The 18,156-nt window shown below is 38.5% G+C and overlaps 1 protein-coding gene across 1 annotated transcript in view; it reads left to right on the forward strand.

Moving 5' to 3' along the window:
* LOC114023870 (cytosolic beta-glucosidase-like) overlaps positions 1-18,156 on the forward strand; it is a 116,975-nt gene that overhangs the window by 21,725 nt on the left and 77,094 nt on the right. The window contains exons 2-4 of the mRNA XM_027836680.1: positions 516-767; positions 7,059-7,864; positions 9,095-9,218. Coding sequence (XP_027692481.1) covers positions 516-767; positions 7,059-7,864; positions 9,095-9,218 — 1,182 coding nt within the window. The remainder of the gene's footprint in view (positions 1-515; positions 768-7,058; positions 7,865-9,094; positions 9,219-18,156) is intronic.

The following is an 18,156-nucleotide window of genomic DNA, read 5'->3' on the forward strand; positions in this document are numbered from 1 at the left end:
GACCATTGAAAGCATGGTGGCCAAAAACATCATACAACAATTTGTTATTCACTATCAGAATCATTTTCAAATACAAACAACAGGTGTAATGAGGGTGTGAATGTATGATGACAACCAACATTAGAGAACACTTAGAGGTTTTCAGAGTACTTGGTCTATAGTATTTTATTTGATCTTCACTTTCTAGTTAGGTGCTACAGATATTATGATCTCTACTTTCTAGTTCAGGAAACAGCTAGAATGAATGGCTTGTGCATGGCCACATAGCTCACAATTGAATCCTGGCCTCTTCTGACCCCCAGTCAATGGAAACTTCTGTTTTCAGTATTATTCTTCCCTCTCTCTGTGCCCCACCCCCACCCCACATTATACATAACACACACTTGTATAAGTACAATACAAGGTACTAATATCCCATAGAAACCTGCTGTGGACTTTGATGATAAATATTTACATTCAGTACATGCTTCTTGATGTCATAAGTGTAACCAAATTCTGTTTCCTTTTTTAATCAGGAGGCTGGGATGCAGATGGAAAAGGCCCTAATGTCTGGGACACATTCACCCATCAGGGAGGAGATCGAGTTTTCGGGAACCAGACTGCTGATGTAGCTTGTGGCAGCTATACTCTGTGGGAGGAAGATCTGAAATGTATCAAACAGCTTGGATTGACTCATTATCGCTTTTCTCTTTCCTGGTCACGTCTGTTACCTGATGGGACGACAGGTTTCATCAACCAGAAAGGCAATTGTTTCTTAAAAATAGAAGGTTGCAGCTTTAATTCAAGGTTATTGCTGCAGTCTGGCATAATTAATCCAGTGTGCTCTTCTGCAGTGCATCTCTGAAACTGCAAGTTTTGGGTGGGAGGGGGGAGCTGATTATGGGAGATTTTTTTTAATGGGTTTGCATTAGTTGCCTAGTTAATATTCTAGGCTCTTTGAATATTTCCTTCTTAGAGGTTGGAATAAGGATTTTGTTTACTTAAGGTTCTATTTGGTTATTAGTCTTTGGTGCATTTCAAAGGGATGACATCTGAAATGGTTTTGAGTTGCTTAGAATTGTGTGGAGCTACAAAAAGGCATGCATAACTTAAACTGTTATAAATTTAAGTGGGAATTAAAGTTGGATAGTAATTGCTTGATTTATAGCAATAAGTGGTTTATCTGTTAGGAGTACTGAGTTATTTATGGGGCCCATCTACTGCTCTTACTTAGCATTTCACACTGTCCATCTGTAGAACCTTTCCTTTAAATAACTTCTTCTTGTGGAGTAAATTACCTTACCTCAGACCTCAGCATTTTGATGCTATGGTAATGATGCCTGTTGGCATAATTGAGAGATTTTAAAGTTAGAGGTTCATTTTTATACAAGGTGATTACAGCCCTGGTATTCTGAAATTGAAATACGCTTAAGTACTCCCAAGTCCTGAGCTAACTGGTAGAAAGGTTAGCCTGGATCCAAAAGGATAAAAGATATTAGCAAGGTTTCTATTTGCTTTCCAAAGGATCTTAACCATTGAGCTGAAGTTAGGCAAATTCTTAACCTAATAATACTTTCAGTCTTTGTCCCATTGTTACAGAAGACCACCTTAAGAAGTTAAAATAACAACAAAAACAACAACAACAACTTATTTGTCCATCAGGCCCAATTCCTTTGCCTGCCTCTACCCCATCTCAAATTCTTACCCATCTTCTAAAACTCAAATTAAGTGACAAATTTTTCAGAAAAATCTTTTTTTGGTTAATTAAAAGATGTTAAATCTAGAGGTAGAAGGATCTTAGAGATCATCTAATCTACCTCTCCACCTCCATCCCCATTTTACTGTTGGGGAAACTGAAGCCCAGGAGATAAGATGACTGGTCCAAGATCATATAGATATTAAGTGTCAGAGGCAGGATTGAACCCAGGTCATCTGGCTCTAGAAGCAGCATTCTTTTATTGTACCATGTTGCCTTCTGAGTTCCCCAAATTGGGAATTGCCATTCTCTTGGATCTCACATAACACCTTTTATTCATCATTGAATAGATTTAACATGTCGCATTCCATTCTCCTCTCCCCACTCCATCTCTGCTCCACTTTAGGCAGTAGAATGCATGAGGGCAGGGACTTAGCTAAACTCTTTTTATCTTATTCACTAGGTTATGCCCTAGCACATGAACTGCATACAGCTCTTAATATGTTTGTTGAATTTTGAAATCAATTAATTCAGTCATAGGCTAGCTGAAGTAGCAGATGGTATGCCTATCTTTAAGAATTTCCAATTGAATAGTGTTCAGTAGAATTAATAATTATTTACATGCATATATATATATAATAGCAAGTATTTACATAGTGCTTCATATGTGTAAAGTTAATCGATCCTTACAACAACCCTTTGAGGTAGGTAATATCATCATTCTTATTTTATAAATGAGGAAACTGAGGGAGAAAGAGAATTAAGTGACTTATCCAAGGTCATATTGCTAACTAGTGTCCAAAGGAGGATTCCATCTCAGTAGATATATATTATATGTATATATATATATGTATAATATACATGAATGTGTGTATATGTGTATGTATGTATGTATGCATGTGCACATACACTAAGTGCTACTTGATTAATAGATAAGGAATACAAAAAGGATTAGAAGAAAGGAGGCGTATGGCATACTGGTATGAGTCCTCTGCTAATATTATAAAGCTCCCTGAGGGCATGGATGATGTCCCAACTATTTTTCTGTCACCTTTTGCACCTACCATTAAGGCTTTTCATGCAGTGTCTTGTTCAGTCTTCAATCAAGAATCATGTCTGACTCTTCATGACCCCATTTGGAGTTTTCTTGGTAAAGATACTGGAGTGGTTGGCCATTTCCTTCTCCCTTGTCTCATTTTACAGATGAGGAAACTGAGGCAAACAGAGTTAAGTGACTTACCCAGAGTCACACAGCTAGTAAGTGTCTGAGGCTAGATTTGAGCTCAGGAAGGTAAGTCTTCCTGACTCCAGGCCCAGCACTCTATCCACATGAAGTTAGTGCATATTAAATTGTTGTTGAATGAATGAATGAATGGGTGAAATCGGGTGAAATGTGGATTATTGCTAGTGAAGTTGGAGCAATTGAAGCCAGGTGATATTTTACTAGTGACAGTTCAACAACAAATTTAATTTAACATGTTTTCAATTACTATCCAGTATGTGGAAGGTGCTGGGGATACAAACATGAAATAAAATACTGTACCTGTCCTCAAGAGGCTTACTGTTTACTGTTTAAGGAAAGATATGCACACCAGTGACTATGATACAAGTCAAGAAGTGAGTTGTAGAGAGAACTAGGCAGATAGCTCTAAGAAATAGAGGGAGAGAGACAGAGAGAGACAGAGAGAGAGAGAGAATCGTATTTTAACTGGACCATTCTAAATGACAACAGTATGCCTTAAGGACTTAGCTTTTGGGGGTTTGACCCCAGTTTTTTGAAAAGCTGCCTGATTAGTATTAAACACTTTGTACTGAGTAAGACCATTGTGGTCTAAGTTCACACCTAGTTATCTTTTTTCTTTTTTGGCAATTGGATTTAAGTGACTTGCCCAGGGCCACACAGCTAGTTAAGTGTCAAATGTCTGGTCTGAGGCTGAATTTGAACCCAGGTCCTCTTGACTTCAGGGCCAGTACTCTATCCACTGCGCCATCTAGCTGCCCCCAGACCTAGTTTTCAATAAGCAGTAGCCCACTTCTCCTGGGCAGTGATGTGTTGAAGGAATTGGAATGGTACAGCTCAGAAAAGGCCATCATCTTTTTTAACAAACATTTTCTCAAAGAACATGGAAAGAATCACAAAACCCAGAAGCACTAGCCTTTCCAAGGACTCCCCATAGATGATTGACTACTGGTTTGGAAACCTATAAAATTCTGTCTTTCGGGACTTGAAGGAGATTTCATGAAATGGAATTGTTCAGCATGCTTTTCTCTTGCAAATGTCAAGTTTTCAGGGCTTGAGAAGAAGAAGCTGGACTTTTTTTTTTCTTACTGACCTCAAATGTTTCTGTGCATCCTGAGGCTTATGGTGCATTTTAACATGGATCCTATTAAGAATATCTTTTTAAGTCCAATCGATTAAAATTTCCAGTAATTCTTTGGAAAAATGGAATCACATTAAAATTAAAAAAGAAAAAGGAACTCATAGAATCAAAATCTTAGATTCACAGAACCTTAGAGCTGGAAACTACCTTAGAGATCATTTAGTCTAGCCTGCCACTCAATGTGGGAATCCCTGCTACAAACAGCAGTGAGAAGTAGCCAATCCGCATTTGTTACACAGGCTTTTAGTGACAAAGATGATTAAAGTAATAGGATATGGATCCTTTGAACAAAGGCTAGAGAATAAAAGGAAAGGGAATAAGCTTGTGTAACACCTTCTATGTGCCAGGCACTATTCTAAATGCTTTTTACAGTTTCCTTTTATAGTTGAAGAAACCAAGGCAAATGGATGTTAAGTGACTTGTATAGGGTCATGTGGCTACTGTCTCAGGCTAGATTTGAACATAGTCCTTTCTGACTCCAAGCCTAGTACTCTATCCACTGCACCACCAGCTGCCTATAAAAGCCGAATGATGGTTAATGATTGTCAATGTACAATGAGGATTCTTATAAGGTTTTGGGGAAGGTGGGTTGGGGGTCCAGATATATGATTTTTTTCAGCATAGGGAAGTCCCAGTGTTGAAATTCCCTTCATAGATACAGATCAGCAATTCTTTTATGACTTTTATTTTAGATAATTGTCTGGACCCCCGAAAGACTAATTGATTTATCCATAATCATGGCTAGCACATGTCAAATAAAGACTTGAACCTAGGTCTTCCTGTCTCCATGATATCTAAGGTGACACCTACACCTACTATTTCCTGACCGTCCCCCTCCTCCTTCCAACTCCTTTGAGAAAATTGCAGTTTGGTTACTTTTCATGCTCAAAAAGGATAAAAGAAGATACGGTCTTGACTTAAAGCCTTTGTTCACCAATGGGCTACAGAAAGAGATTAGAGAATCTCTATCCTGGGACATCTTTAAGAATAATAGACCATTCTCTGTCCTGAATGATTGAATATTGAGTTGTCTGAAGTGGAGTCCAGGACCATTTCCTCCATTGATGTTTTTTTCTTCCTATTTTAGGAAGATGTTTGTTCTACAAAATGCATTTATTCAAAAATGTATTTGTAACCAAATTGTACTAGCCCCAAGATATAAGTATAGAGTCCTTTGGCAATTTGTTTTGGTATCACAGAAATAGAAGGCCTAAGAGTCATCTACATATTTATCAATATTACCAATAGCAGCCTTGAAAAGAAATTCAGAACGCTTCTTTCTCAGCCTGCAGTCATATGAAGGAATTCTACAGTACTGAATTTCAAAAGTTGCGGAATAATTCATAAACCCCAATGCCCTCCTGTCATGGAGGGACATACCACAATCCCTCTTCTGATCCAGGATGAGTAAGCTTTACTCTCCAGAAGTAAAATGCTCAACATTGTGAAGTAAATTATTGACTACCAGATACCTTGTTGTTTGCAACAACTTAGAAGTAAGAATTTGACTTCTATTGAATGTTTTATGTACTTGCAATTCATCAAAGGATAAGGACCTTGCTAGAATTTGCAGCAAAAAGGCTGGTTAACAATATGCATATTGTTATGTACATTCAGTCCTGTTTTCAATGGAGACTTGGTTGTGGTGGAGGTGGTGGGAGGTATTCAAAGTAAAAATGAGTGTTCCTGCTCTCTTGTAGCTTGAAGCCTAGTAGTAGATGAATATGAGATCCACACAGATAACTATGATAAAAATTAACATATAATAAGTTTATTAGAGAGGTCCTGTGTAAACTCTGAGGGGAAAATTATTACTGACCAGGGGACTTTAGAGGACATATCATGTGAGCTGGGCAGTAAAAATGGGTAGGGAAATAGCAGGTAAAGAACAGGTAGGAGGGTGTTCCAGGTATAGGGAGCACCTTCACCCTTTTTATCTACCCAGGATTTAGAGTTGAAATGGGTCTTGGGGATCATCATCTCATTTATCTCCATTTGATAGAGAGGGAGATTCAGAGCCAGATACATTAAGTGATTTGCAAAGTGGAGATAAATTCATACAGATGATAAAGTAACTGAGTGGGAACTTACCCTCCCATCTTCCACTTCCAAATCCAATGCTTTTTTTTTTTTTTTAACCTGCACTATGTTGCTCCTCTGACCTTCTTGTCTTCAGGTGATCACAAGGAATAGGTAAAAATGCTTGTTTATATTAGTTCAACTTAATTCAACAAACATTTGTTAAGTACCTACTGTGTGCAAGGCACTGTGCTAGACAGTAGGAGTACAAAGACAAAAAATGAAAGTCCCTGCACTCAAAAAGCTTATATTCTATTGGTGGGTGGGAGACAAACCATACCATATGTTCAGATAAATGTAACTTATAGTCCAGTGCCTCAGACTTTGGGCTTATGTGGAACAGGTCCTATCCTGATGGCTACACCCATAATAAAGGAGCGGTTATGTGGTGCAGTAGATAAAGTGCTAGCCCTAGAGTCAGAAGGACCTGAGTTCAAGTCTAGCCTAAGGCACTTACTAGCTTTGTGACCCTGGACAAGTCACTTAATACTGTTTGCCTCAGTTTCCTCATCTGTAAAATGAGCTTGACAATTTTCTTTGCCAAGAAAACCTCAAATACGGTAACAAAGAGTTGGACACAACTGAAAATGACTCAATAATAATAATAATAACAACAAAATCCCCAAAATATCACTTTCTCTTTGGCTCATTATACATACACCCTAGGTTTACACTAAGAAATCTTCAGGCTGTAGCTTATGTCTAGGTTTCCACAAATGTTAGGAAGCTATAAAAATACTCAGGATAACAATGTCCACATCAGGTATAGAGCTACCTTTATTCTATCCCACAGAGAATACTTTGTTTTGAATTGCAATTGTCTTAGAATTTAACTCAGACATGTTTTAAATGATTTTTTTCCTATTCATTTTTAGTCTTTCAAAAACAATAACCACTTTTTCTACATCTTTTTTTTCTTTTAGGAATCGATTATTATAACAATATAATAGATGACCTGCTTGCAAATGGTGTTATACCCATGGTAACTCTGTATCACTTTGATTTGCCCCAACATTTAGAAGATCAAGGGGGCTGGAAAACTGGGGCAATTGTTGAAGTTTTTGACGCATATGCCCAGTTTTGTTTTGGCACTTTTGGGGATCGGGTCAAACTGTGGATCACTATAAATGAGCCCAATACCCTTGCTATGTTAGGTTATGAAAATGGTATATATGCTCCAGGTATCTCTAACCCTGGAACCGGAGCTTATCAGACAGCTCATAATATGATCAAAGCTCATGCCAAAGCCTGGCACAGTTATGATTCTTTCTTCAGGAAAAAGCAAAATGGTCAGGTGTCCTTGGCATTGTTCTCCCCTTGGATAGAACCAGCCAATCCTACATCCATAGCTGACCAGGATGCTGCAAAAAGGGTCATGGCATTGGCCTTAGATTTATTTGCAAAACCTATATTTATCGATGGTGATTATCCCGCTGTCCTGAAGTCCCAGGTTGCTGCCATGAGTAAAAAGCAAGGTTATCCATTGTCAAGACTCCCTGAGTTCACAGAAGAAGAAAAGAGGATGATCAAAGGCTCCGCTGATTTTTTTGCTGTACAATATTATACAACCCGCTTAGCAAAGCACCAAGAGAATTCAGAGGGAGAACTGATTCTTCTCAGGGATATAGATACTGAGATATTTCCCGATCCATCCTGGCAGGTTTCACAACCTGGTTCTTGGATCTATGTGGTGCCATGGGGTATTCGGAAACTCTTGAAATACATTAAGGTAAATATTTACACATTTGTATTCATTTGCATGTATATGCATACTCACACACACACTTGTGTGATGTAGGTGTTGGCTTGAGAGAAAAGCAGATAGCGATCAAGTAGGTTTTCTGACTATAGTTGGACAAAGAAAGCTAAAAGTCACGTAAAAGGAGGTCAGTTGGGACTGGGATCTTGAAACCAAAGAGCAAAGAGTCAGTTAGGAATGACTGTAAGGTAGTGAGAAAGAGAGTGATACCTAATCCAATCTTTTCCAATTCAATCCAACAAGAAGTCATTAAGCACCTACTGTGGGAAAGGCACTAGGCCAAAGCAAAAACAGATCCCCTTCCCTCAAGGAGCATAAATTCTATTGGTTCAATTTCTCACCTGGCAGTAAAGTTGTTCTTATCATTAAGTGTAGCTTGGTACAACGTAAATACAGAAAACCAGGTTATGGGTCTGGAAGAAAGTTCTTGTACATGGCCTTTTCCTCCTGCGGGGGAAGGGTTGTATGGACACCTATTTGATGATTGAAGGGTATGGGAGATAAACCAAAATATTTGCTTCAAACAGGTACACATATTCTTATAACCTATTTCTAAGAGGATCATAAGAAAATATTGAGGATGATAGATTATATAAGCTCCTTGAGGACAGGCACTGGTTCACTTTTGGCATCTTTAGTGCCTAACACACAGCAGGTGATTAGGAAATGTTTCTAGATGATAGATAAGTGTGGTGTCAACCAGTGCAGATTTTATGAGCCAAATAGAAGTTTTCATAATCCAGAGAGTTGCTGGAAATGACTTCAAGGATGCTATGACTGTGAGCTCTGAAAGTGATTATAAGTATTGCAAGAATCAGACGCTTTCATTTATACTGGATGGCACATAACACAGCTGAAATGAACATTTCAACTTGTCAGTCATCAGGACCCCTCCTGTGGGGTTATAGGGGATGCAACTGCTGGCAGCACCAAGGGGTTAAGGAGATGCAGGGAAGATATTTCAGTCTTCTCATTAAAGTAAGAGTCATTTCATTGTCTTCATGGATATTTGCACAATTTTGCTTTTCCATTGTTAGTCATAAAAGGTCAGCTCGTGGAAAATTAAGTTAATAGGGTCAGTGCGATTTGATGAAAACTAGTTTGGGGGTTGTAGATAAGAGAAGATAGAGGGTAATGCACCTGATTTTATGAGCTTTTTTTACATCTGTTCAGAATAAAACTTCTGCTCTCTTGTTCTAGGATACGTATAATAATCCTGTAATTTACATCACCGAGAATGGGTTTCCCCAGGGTGACCCTGCTCCACTTTATGACTCTCAACGCTGGGAGTATTTGAGACAGACGATACAGGAACTGTACAAAGGTACCATTGGAAATGATGAAAGATCAATTGTGCAAACTTAATATAATTTTCCTATGTGCCTATTTGCATTCAGCAAAGACCAATGATTTTTGAAGTTGAAATTCATGTAAATCAGTATAAAGCAATGTGATTAGAAAGAAGTATTTAGGAAGAAGGAAGGTGAGTCTATCTTCAATCTCCTAGAATAGAATCGAATAGAAAATGGACACCTGTTGAACTTACTTTGTGAAACCAATCCCAAAGGTGAAAACAGCATGGTTCTTTATTCCCCCAAGATTATCATTTACCAACTCACGTATTTGTTTGCATATTTTAATAACCCACATGCCAAGACATAGCCTGACAGATAGACAATGAAAAGGTCCTTTTAATTAAATATTAGAGCAGTAAGCTTCAGAACGACAATGAATATTTTTATTTAAAGGAATGACTGGTTAACTTGGGAAGAAACAGTTCTTGCATTGTCAGAACTAGGCATTGTGTTTTAAAATATTAATGTCTCCTGAAGATTAAATTCCCCTGAATTCTCTTCATTGGGAACTAGAGGTAAAAATGTTCTTATGTGGGAGTTTTTCCACTGCTCCCTGTAGTTTATCCATTCCTAGTTATCCTGTGGGTTTTTGTGAGGGCTCAGTAGATTACAGATTATCACCAGTTCCAGTTTGTAGAGGGAAGGAAATGACTGTCAAGAATATTTATTGTTTAGCACTTAGCACAGTGCTTGGTACATAGTAGGTGCTTAATAAATACTTATTAACTAGCTACCATTGATAAGGCTGGGCAAATTGGATCTCTTTGCCTCTAATCTTGTACCACTTTTGGTGTTAATCAGGAACAAATATTTTATTACTATATAAAGTTACTTAATCAGTAATATAAAGCCTTTCAAGTTTTCAGTGCAAATAAAGGAGTTTGCTGAAGCACAAACTGATCATATTTTAGTACGAAATAGTAACTCTGAAGGTTAGCATTAAAAGTGAGTGATGTTATAGGTGATGTGGGGACTAGGAAAGTCTATAGAGGTGCAGGAGGCAGGGAATGGGTACTATTTAAAAAAAAAACCATTAGGTTCTTGAAAAGGAAGTGGATTATAGTAAGCCCTAAATTTAGAGTCAGGAAAAATTGGGTTCAAATCCTGTCTCTGACACTTAATGTGTGACCCTAGACAAGTCACTCTATGTATCCCAGACAACTCCATAGGATTTATCTTTTAGGTCATAAGCTGGTCATTTCCTATGCTGTTGGAAGGAATTTCTATGTCAAGGGTCATTCATACTGAGGCATCAGAGGAGGATGTCAGTGGAGGAGTTTTATCTTATAGTGTATAAGGTCTTTATTCATAGCTATCTCCTAATCTTGGCCTAATCTCTGACCTAGGTAAGCAATAGCCTGGATGTGAGGGACCACCTTGCTCTATGACCTTGGCTAAGTTGCACATATCCTGGTCCTGAATTTCTCATCTGTAAAACAGGGCTGCACAGACTTGCTTCCTTCACAAAGCTCCCTGAAGGCACAGCTGATGATAATGATTGGCACGAGTTCCATAAGTAAAAAGCACCAGGTGAACGATTAAAAATAATAACCAGCCAAATAAGACATTAGCAGGAGCACTGTAGGTGAGAGTCTAGCCAAAACCCAGAGAGTCAGATGGATGATGGTTCTGTGATTTCCGTGAACAAATCGTTCCCCCCATCATCACATATAAAGATAGGCTCATAATGACACTAGAGTTAAATCAATGATGTTCTCCTGAAGGTCTTGTCTCTTTCATTAGAGAAAATTCCACTGCACTTAACAGAGCAGTAAAAAAGTAAGCTGATGTCTCCATTTCTTTTGGGGGAAAGAAGCAGAAATGGAATAAAAGATCCATTTTTTTTTTAAAAAGGAAAAGAAATCAGTTTGAGATCAGGTTATGTTCTCTGTGTTACATAAGTATATTTGAATAGTCTATGAGTGTCTAGACATAAAAAATTCACAAGTTTGAGGACAGATCACCTTCAAGTTATTGTCTTTGGCATCTGCACCTTCTTCACAAATGAAACCTTGTCATTTTTCCAAATTGTTTTCCCCGAGTTAGCGTGGGCATGATGTTTTCCCAAGTATATGTGGATCTCGGCATTTTGCTTTTACCTTCATGTAGGGGAAAACCACCTTTGATACAGCACAGGCCTCAATAAATTTATGGCTTCATGAGGAAGTTCACCATGGATGTCATAATGTTGGCCCTATGGCTATTTACAGTCAGAGTTCTGTAGAGAAGGGAGCAGCAAAGCCCCACTCCATTATTATTGTTGAAAGGGTTGCCAGGCTGGATAAAAAGTCAAAATGTTGGCAGTAGAAGCAATAATTTGGCAAGTGGGTGCCTGGGATAGCTTAATCATGTGAATATTTGGCCTGTTTTTCACAATAGCTGGCATTGCTAAATCTTTAAGTTCCTTAAAAAAAAGATCATAATACTCTTAACTTCTTTCTAAACCCTACACTGACCTTTGATTCTCTCAAGGGGTTTTATATGGATCTGTGCACCATTATAAAGTGAAGGGGTTCTTGAGACTGGGCCAGGATTTTATTTTATTTTTGTCACTAGAAAATAGCCTTTTCCCTGTGAAATTTCTTGGAAGATGACATAGGCCCAAAGGGAGACTGAATAGATTGGGAAAAACCAGGTGGCTCTTCCAGAGAGACATATTCACATTCACTTGGATATGTGCATTTAGAGAATGAGTGTAGATGTCCTAGTTATTAGCACAAACTACCTCCTTGCAGTATCAAAGGGATTATGTGGGTTGGCGGGGGAAGAGGGGAGAGAAGCATACCAGAGAAATAATTTATAATTTCCCCTCCCTATGCTTCTCTCCTCTGCCCCCTCCAATAATTTAATTCAGTCTTTGTGGAAATTGACTCAGGAATTTGGATAAATATATTAAGAATGGAGGGGATTCCTAAATACATGAGGATAATAGGAATGATATTATAGCATAAAGGGGATTTAAAGTTAAGACTTGGTGAAAATACTTAGGTCTGAAAGTGACTAGAGGAAGACAGCATGGTTAGGTTAAATGAGGTTATCAGTTTCAACAGTTATTTGGGTGTGAATTGGCACGAAGGCATTTGATCAGTAAGAAGTGTTTACCTTTAGAAGGACCCTTAACGCTAGTGGAAGGTTTCCTCCATGGCATCCTTAGACACAAAGCAGAAGTCAGATATAGATGTTTTGAATTCTTGATGGAATTCTTGATGATGGAATGCCCTTTGTTATTATGTAATTATTATACTACATCATGTTTTTGGGTTGAAAAATGGGGATAACAATAGGACTGACCTGGCAGGGCTGTTGTCTTATTTATCTATGTATCCCCTAGCACCTAGTGTAGTGTCTTACACATAATATGTGTGCAGTACATGTCCATTGAATTGAATTTTAAGTGAATTTTAAGTCTGGCACAGTAGGTAGAATGCTAGACTTGGAGTCCCTAAGAAATATCCTCAAGTCTTGCCTTAAACTCTTAGTAGCCATAAGACTCTGGACAAATCACTTAATCTATCTGCGCCTTGGGAAGAGTGATACTTGTAATACTCATGGTTGTGAGGGGCAAAGGAGATAATGTATGCAAGGTACTTTGCAAACCTTAGAACACTATACAATGACCAGTTATCATTATCATCGAGGCAGCGTTGTGTAGCAGATAGATAGCTGTCCTTGAAGCCAGGAAAACCTGGGTTTAAGTCTTGCCTCTTTCACATCCTAGCTGTGTGACTCCGGTCAAGTCATTTAAAATCTAGGCAACTCTCGAAGACAGAGTTGCGTGGAAATTACTGACCTACATTGATAAATGGAGTTTCCCTACCTGGGAGCTCCTATACCAATGAAAATCACAAGTCCAGGTCTTATCATTACTTCTTCTTCTTCATCTTCATCATCATCATCATCATCATCATCAACATCATCATCATCATCATCAGTCCATCCCAAGAAATGTCAGCAGGTGAATCACATCTACAAGAAATATAAAATAAATAGCTGTAAAAATTGTTTTCTTTCTCCCCAAAATATCTTCCACACTAAAGAAAAGCATGATTTTAGCAACTTTGTGTGCCAACCCAGCTTCCCAGTCCAGTGCCATGCCTGAGCTAGCACAGCAGTCTATGATTGCAGGGAAGGTTTGTTAATGACCAGCTTTGGACTCTTAATGACAAAACCCCACAGCAAGATGTCATTGCTGTTATTGAAGACTTCACTGAGAGTGTTGAAGCTGATACCTTGTAACAAGAAGGTTGTAAATCTTAGAGGCTGGATTCTCTACCATGACAAGATGCTGAGAAAAAAAAAATTATGCTTCTTTTGGTAGGACTCCTCCTGCTTCCATCCTGCCCCCCTCAATTCCCAATGCAAGAAGGGAAAGGCAAAATATGTCCATTTCCCCCAAACCGCATTTTCGGGCAGTTACCTACCTATTCTGATTTTGGGTCACAGATAACCTAGTCCGTTTAACTGGGCAAATTGTGTTAAGCAACTGTAATCTCTAAATGAACAGAGGTCTCAGAGGTTAAACATTAAACATTCAAAAAACTGAAGCAATTAAAAATTGGTTGTAAATACAGAACAGAAAGCAAAATGTCATTTTTGAGGGGGGCCCTCCATGGCCTCAACCATGTATTTTTTTTGAAGAGATTTTAAAATGGGTCTGTCTTGTGTATGTATTTGTCATTTTATGTCTGTCTCTTTGACTCCATCACCCCACCCCTACTCCCAAACACAGACATTCCCTGAGAACCATTAAGGAGTAAATCTGCTCATGGTCTGAGCTTTCATGGGGCTGGATGATGAGTTTGCAATGCAGTGCAAACTCTAGGAGGCAGTGTGGAACAGTGGAAAAGGTCACTGGTTTTGGAGTTAAAGGTCCTGGATTCAAATCCTGTCTTTGGTGTTTGCCACCTGAGTGTCCTTCAGCAACTCTTTTGAGTATTTGTTTCTTTTTCCATAAAATTGGGGTTGGAATAGATGATTTCTGAAGTTTCTTCCATCTCTAGATATATAATCCTATGATTCCATCTCAATTCCATGAGTAGCAAAGTTGATGACAGAAAAGGAGAGAGAACAAAGACATTAAGTACAAATTTAACTGTTGCTGAGTGAGTAAAGATGATTGGAGAGGTGGGCCAGAGGAGATTCAGGAAGGAAGGTATGAGGATGAGATAAGGATCCATTTGAAGTCAGAGGTGATTGAGACCTGTATCAGTGTAGAAGTCCTCTTCGGACGCTCATCCGCAACTTAGGAGTTTTGAAGCATTTGCAGGGGGCATTGACTTGATTAAGATCACACAGTGTATGTGAGAGGCCTGTCTAGGTCTTTCTGACATTGAAGCATGATCTCTAACCATTATGCCGTGATGCCTCTGGACAGATACATGCTAGGTATATCAATGTATCTACACATAAGTAGAGATCATACTTACAGATTGTTTTAGAAAATAATTTAGCCAAGTCATATTTTGGAATTTTCATGTGTCCTGTAGTCATCACCACTGTCTGTATTCAGAAAACTACATTTCAGAAATTCGACTTTAAGAGGTAACTAAGTATGGGATTATGGCTACTTTCTTGAGCCATCAATGTTATAATTATGTAGCTCTTGCAAGTTCTGAGAATCCTTATTCCAACACCTACTTACACTGATGCAGAGTCCCTAGAGAAGAGTTTAACTACTGTTCCCTGTAAAGGTTCTAGGAGTATTCCTAAAGGGCAGTAGGGTTTTCTTTAATGCCATCTGTGCAAGCCCCCATTCCATTGTGTTCTCCCTTATATTCTGTTGTTGTTGTTCAGTTGTTTCAGTTATGTCTGTTTGTGACCCCATTTGGGGTTTTCTTGGCAAAGATACTGAAATGGTTTGCCATTTCCTTCTCTAGCTCATTTAACAGATAAGGAAACTGAGGCAAACAGGATTGAGTGACTTGCCCAGGATCACACAGCTGGTAAGTATTTGAGGTCAGATTTGAATTCAGGAAGAGGACTCTTCTTGACTCCAGGCCCAGCAATCTATCTACTGTACCTCCTAGCTACTTTCTATACATTTCTAGTAATTAGTGCTCCAGTATCATTTAACCAGTTTCCATCAATTGGCTTTTACAAATTAATATTTTACTAAGAAGATATGGCAAGAACAAAAGTATAAATCATTCCCTCCAATACCTGTGGTCCCGTTCGTTCTTCTATCACCAGGATCTCTAGAGAAAGTAGGCTTAAACTCCTAGTTAAACTTAACTAAACTTAACATGCTTAAACTACATGGCATTAGCCCCACCAAGTTCACTTATATATGTGACATAGCTAATGGATGAATTGCTGTCCCTCTTTCTTGGCTGCCTTCTCTCCACTTTTATGTTGGGTGAAGGGGTCCCAGCACAGAGCCCGAGTGTACCTATGCACAAGGGGCTAGACATGGATGTTGATCACTTTAAAGAGACTGAGGAGAGGTCAGAAAGGCAGGAGGAAAACCTGTAGAAAATAGTGTCTTAGTTCTCACAGAAATCCGCTATTTAGAAACTGAGGCTCAAAAGGGTCAAATTACTTACCCAAGGTCACAAAGATAGTAAGTGTACTTAAGTACTGGATTTGGGGTCAGAGGACCTGTCTTGAAATCCCCAATCTTTCTTCTACATCCTACATACCACCTGAGTGACTTTGGATGAGTCTCTTCAGCTTTTTGTTTCAGTTTTCCAATTTTAAAAATGAAGGGTTTGGATTAAGTCCCTTCTAGCTCTAAATCTATTACATTTTATCTTAGAATATAAGAGTGTTAAGGCTGGAGGAGACATTTGAGGCAATTTATTTCAACCTTCTTATTTTATAGATAAGAAAATATAGGCAGTCTGGTGAAGACTACAGACCCCTTCTCAGAATAATATTTTTAAATACCTAAAATAAAATATGTAGGATTATAAAGGAAGTCAATTATAATAAAATAGTTATCAAACTATTAAAAACAAAAACAGAAACAACAAGTTCACCGGTCCTAGATTTAGTACCCCTGGAAGAGGGACTGGTTCAATATCCCTGAATCACAACTCACCTTGTTAATGATAAAGCCAGGAGTAGAAATCCTTTATCCATTGTGCTTCAATTCCTATAAAAGTGGGCATGCAAACCCCTATGGAAACAGAGGACAGATTATTCCCACTGTCTTTAGCTGTTCCCTGCCTCTGTAAACAAGAAGGTCTCCTGGCTTCCATGGATAGTCTTAAACCAATTCTCTGTTCTGTGGGTACCCACTGGTCAAGGGCTTTGGGAGTTTAGAGAGAGGCATTGCCAGGAATGAGGAAGAGAGAAGATGTACTTTAAGATGGGAGGAGGCTGGGAGGGTGAATATTAAAGCATCGTGAAGGAAAGAAGGGCAATTAAACAGAGCAATGACACATTCTTGGTGGCCTTAAACACTTCCACTTATTCCCAACATGGTAAGTACTTTGTGGGACAGTGTCTGATTGCAATGATATTCCTAGGCCAGGAATCATGAGACTCTGAAAATACCAATTTTCCTTTTCTGTGGGCAAATAATAAAAGCTCCAGAGCAAAATGCTAAGGTACAACTCTTGGTATTGAACCTGATTTGAGAGGGAAGACCAAGTAAGAACTAAAGGAAGTCTTAAAGTCCTTTATTTTTTTAATATCAGGATGCAACTATTCATTGACCACAGACTCAAGGACAAGATTTACTAATATATTTTATTAAAATTGTTCACCATTGGGGCAGCTAGATGGTACAGTGAATAAAGCTCCGGCCTTGGAGTCAGGAGGACCTAAGTTCAAATCTGGCCTCAGACACTTGACACTTACTAGCTGTGTGACCTTGGGCAAGTCACTTAACTCCAATTGCCTCACCAAAAAATAAAATAAAAAATAAAAAAAATAAAATTGTTCACCATTTTCCGGGCTATGAAGTAAACTTTGAGGCATCAAAATTAATTGATGGGAGAATTAATTGACTAATTAATGGTGGATTAATTAATATGACTTGGCTAAATTGTTTTCTAAAACCATCTATCAGTACAATCTATACATATGTGTATACATTATGGCACATTTATATAACTAGCATAGATCTGTCCAGAGGCATCATGGCACAATGGCACAGTGGAGAGAATGTGTTAGGACTTAGGACCCAGGATGACTTGCCTTCAAATTCTTGCTTTGACACTAACTGTGTAACCCTGAGTAAGGCACTTAACCTTTACATGTAAAAAGTTTCTTCATCTGTAAAATGAGGGAATTGGATTAGATGACCTCATTGAAAGACTCTTCCAGTTCTAAATTGATGATTCTGTGATAAGCTCTTGGGGTGGGGGAGGGTTTCCTTGCCTTACCTGTCACCAGAAATGTGAACAACTTACCTACCTGAGTAAAGAATTATGCTATGCTCTTAAAAAAGAATTGTTGCCACAGATATTGATTCCATTTCCAAATAGCTTCTAAGGTCAAGAAATAGTTAAGTGTTTCCTCCTTTGCTGGAACACATTGAAAATGAATAGCACTCTTCATCTATGAAGCAAGTTATCACTTGGAATTCGTTGGGCCAGAAGGGTCACCTCAGACACAAGTTAAGCAAAGTCACTATAGATCGCATAAAATCTCTGACAGGAAATTTAATGCATCGAATCAGCTTCAAGTATTAGTGTAAAATCCCCAGCTGAACAACTCTTGGCCAGTTACCATCATGAGTAGTAAAATCACATTTCAAAACACGGTCAGATGAAGCACCGCCTAATCTATCAAGTTTTAAGGCATTTAAATATGACCATCAAATACCTTCTCCATAAAGTGTGTTCCTTAATTCTGTTAAACTGAGTAGCAATTTTAACTTTTCCTTAAATGTGACTTTATCATTAACCTTTTGTTCAAGCTATATCAGATTGAAGGGCTCACAGTCTATGGCGCTCCAAA

Source organism: Vombatus ursinus, unplaced genomic scaffold (assembly GCF_900497805.2).
Source record: "Vombatus ursinus unplaced genomic scaffold, bare-nosed wombat genome assembly UNPS02014818.1, whole genome shotgun sequence".
NCBI classification, from domain to species: Eukaryota; Metazoa; Chordata; class Mammalia; order Diprotodontia; family Vombatidae; genus Vombatus; species Vombatus ursinus.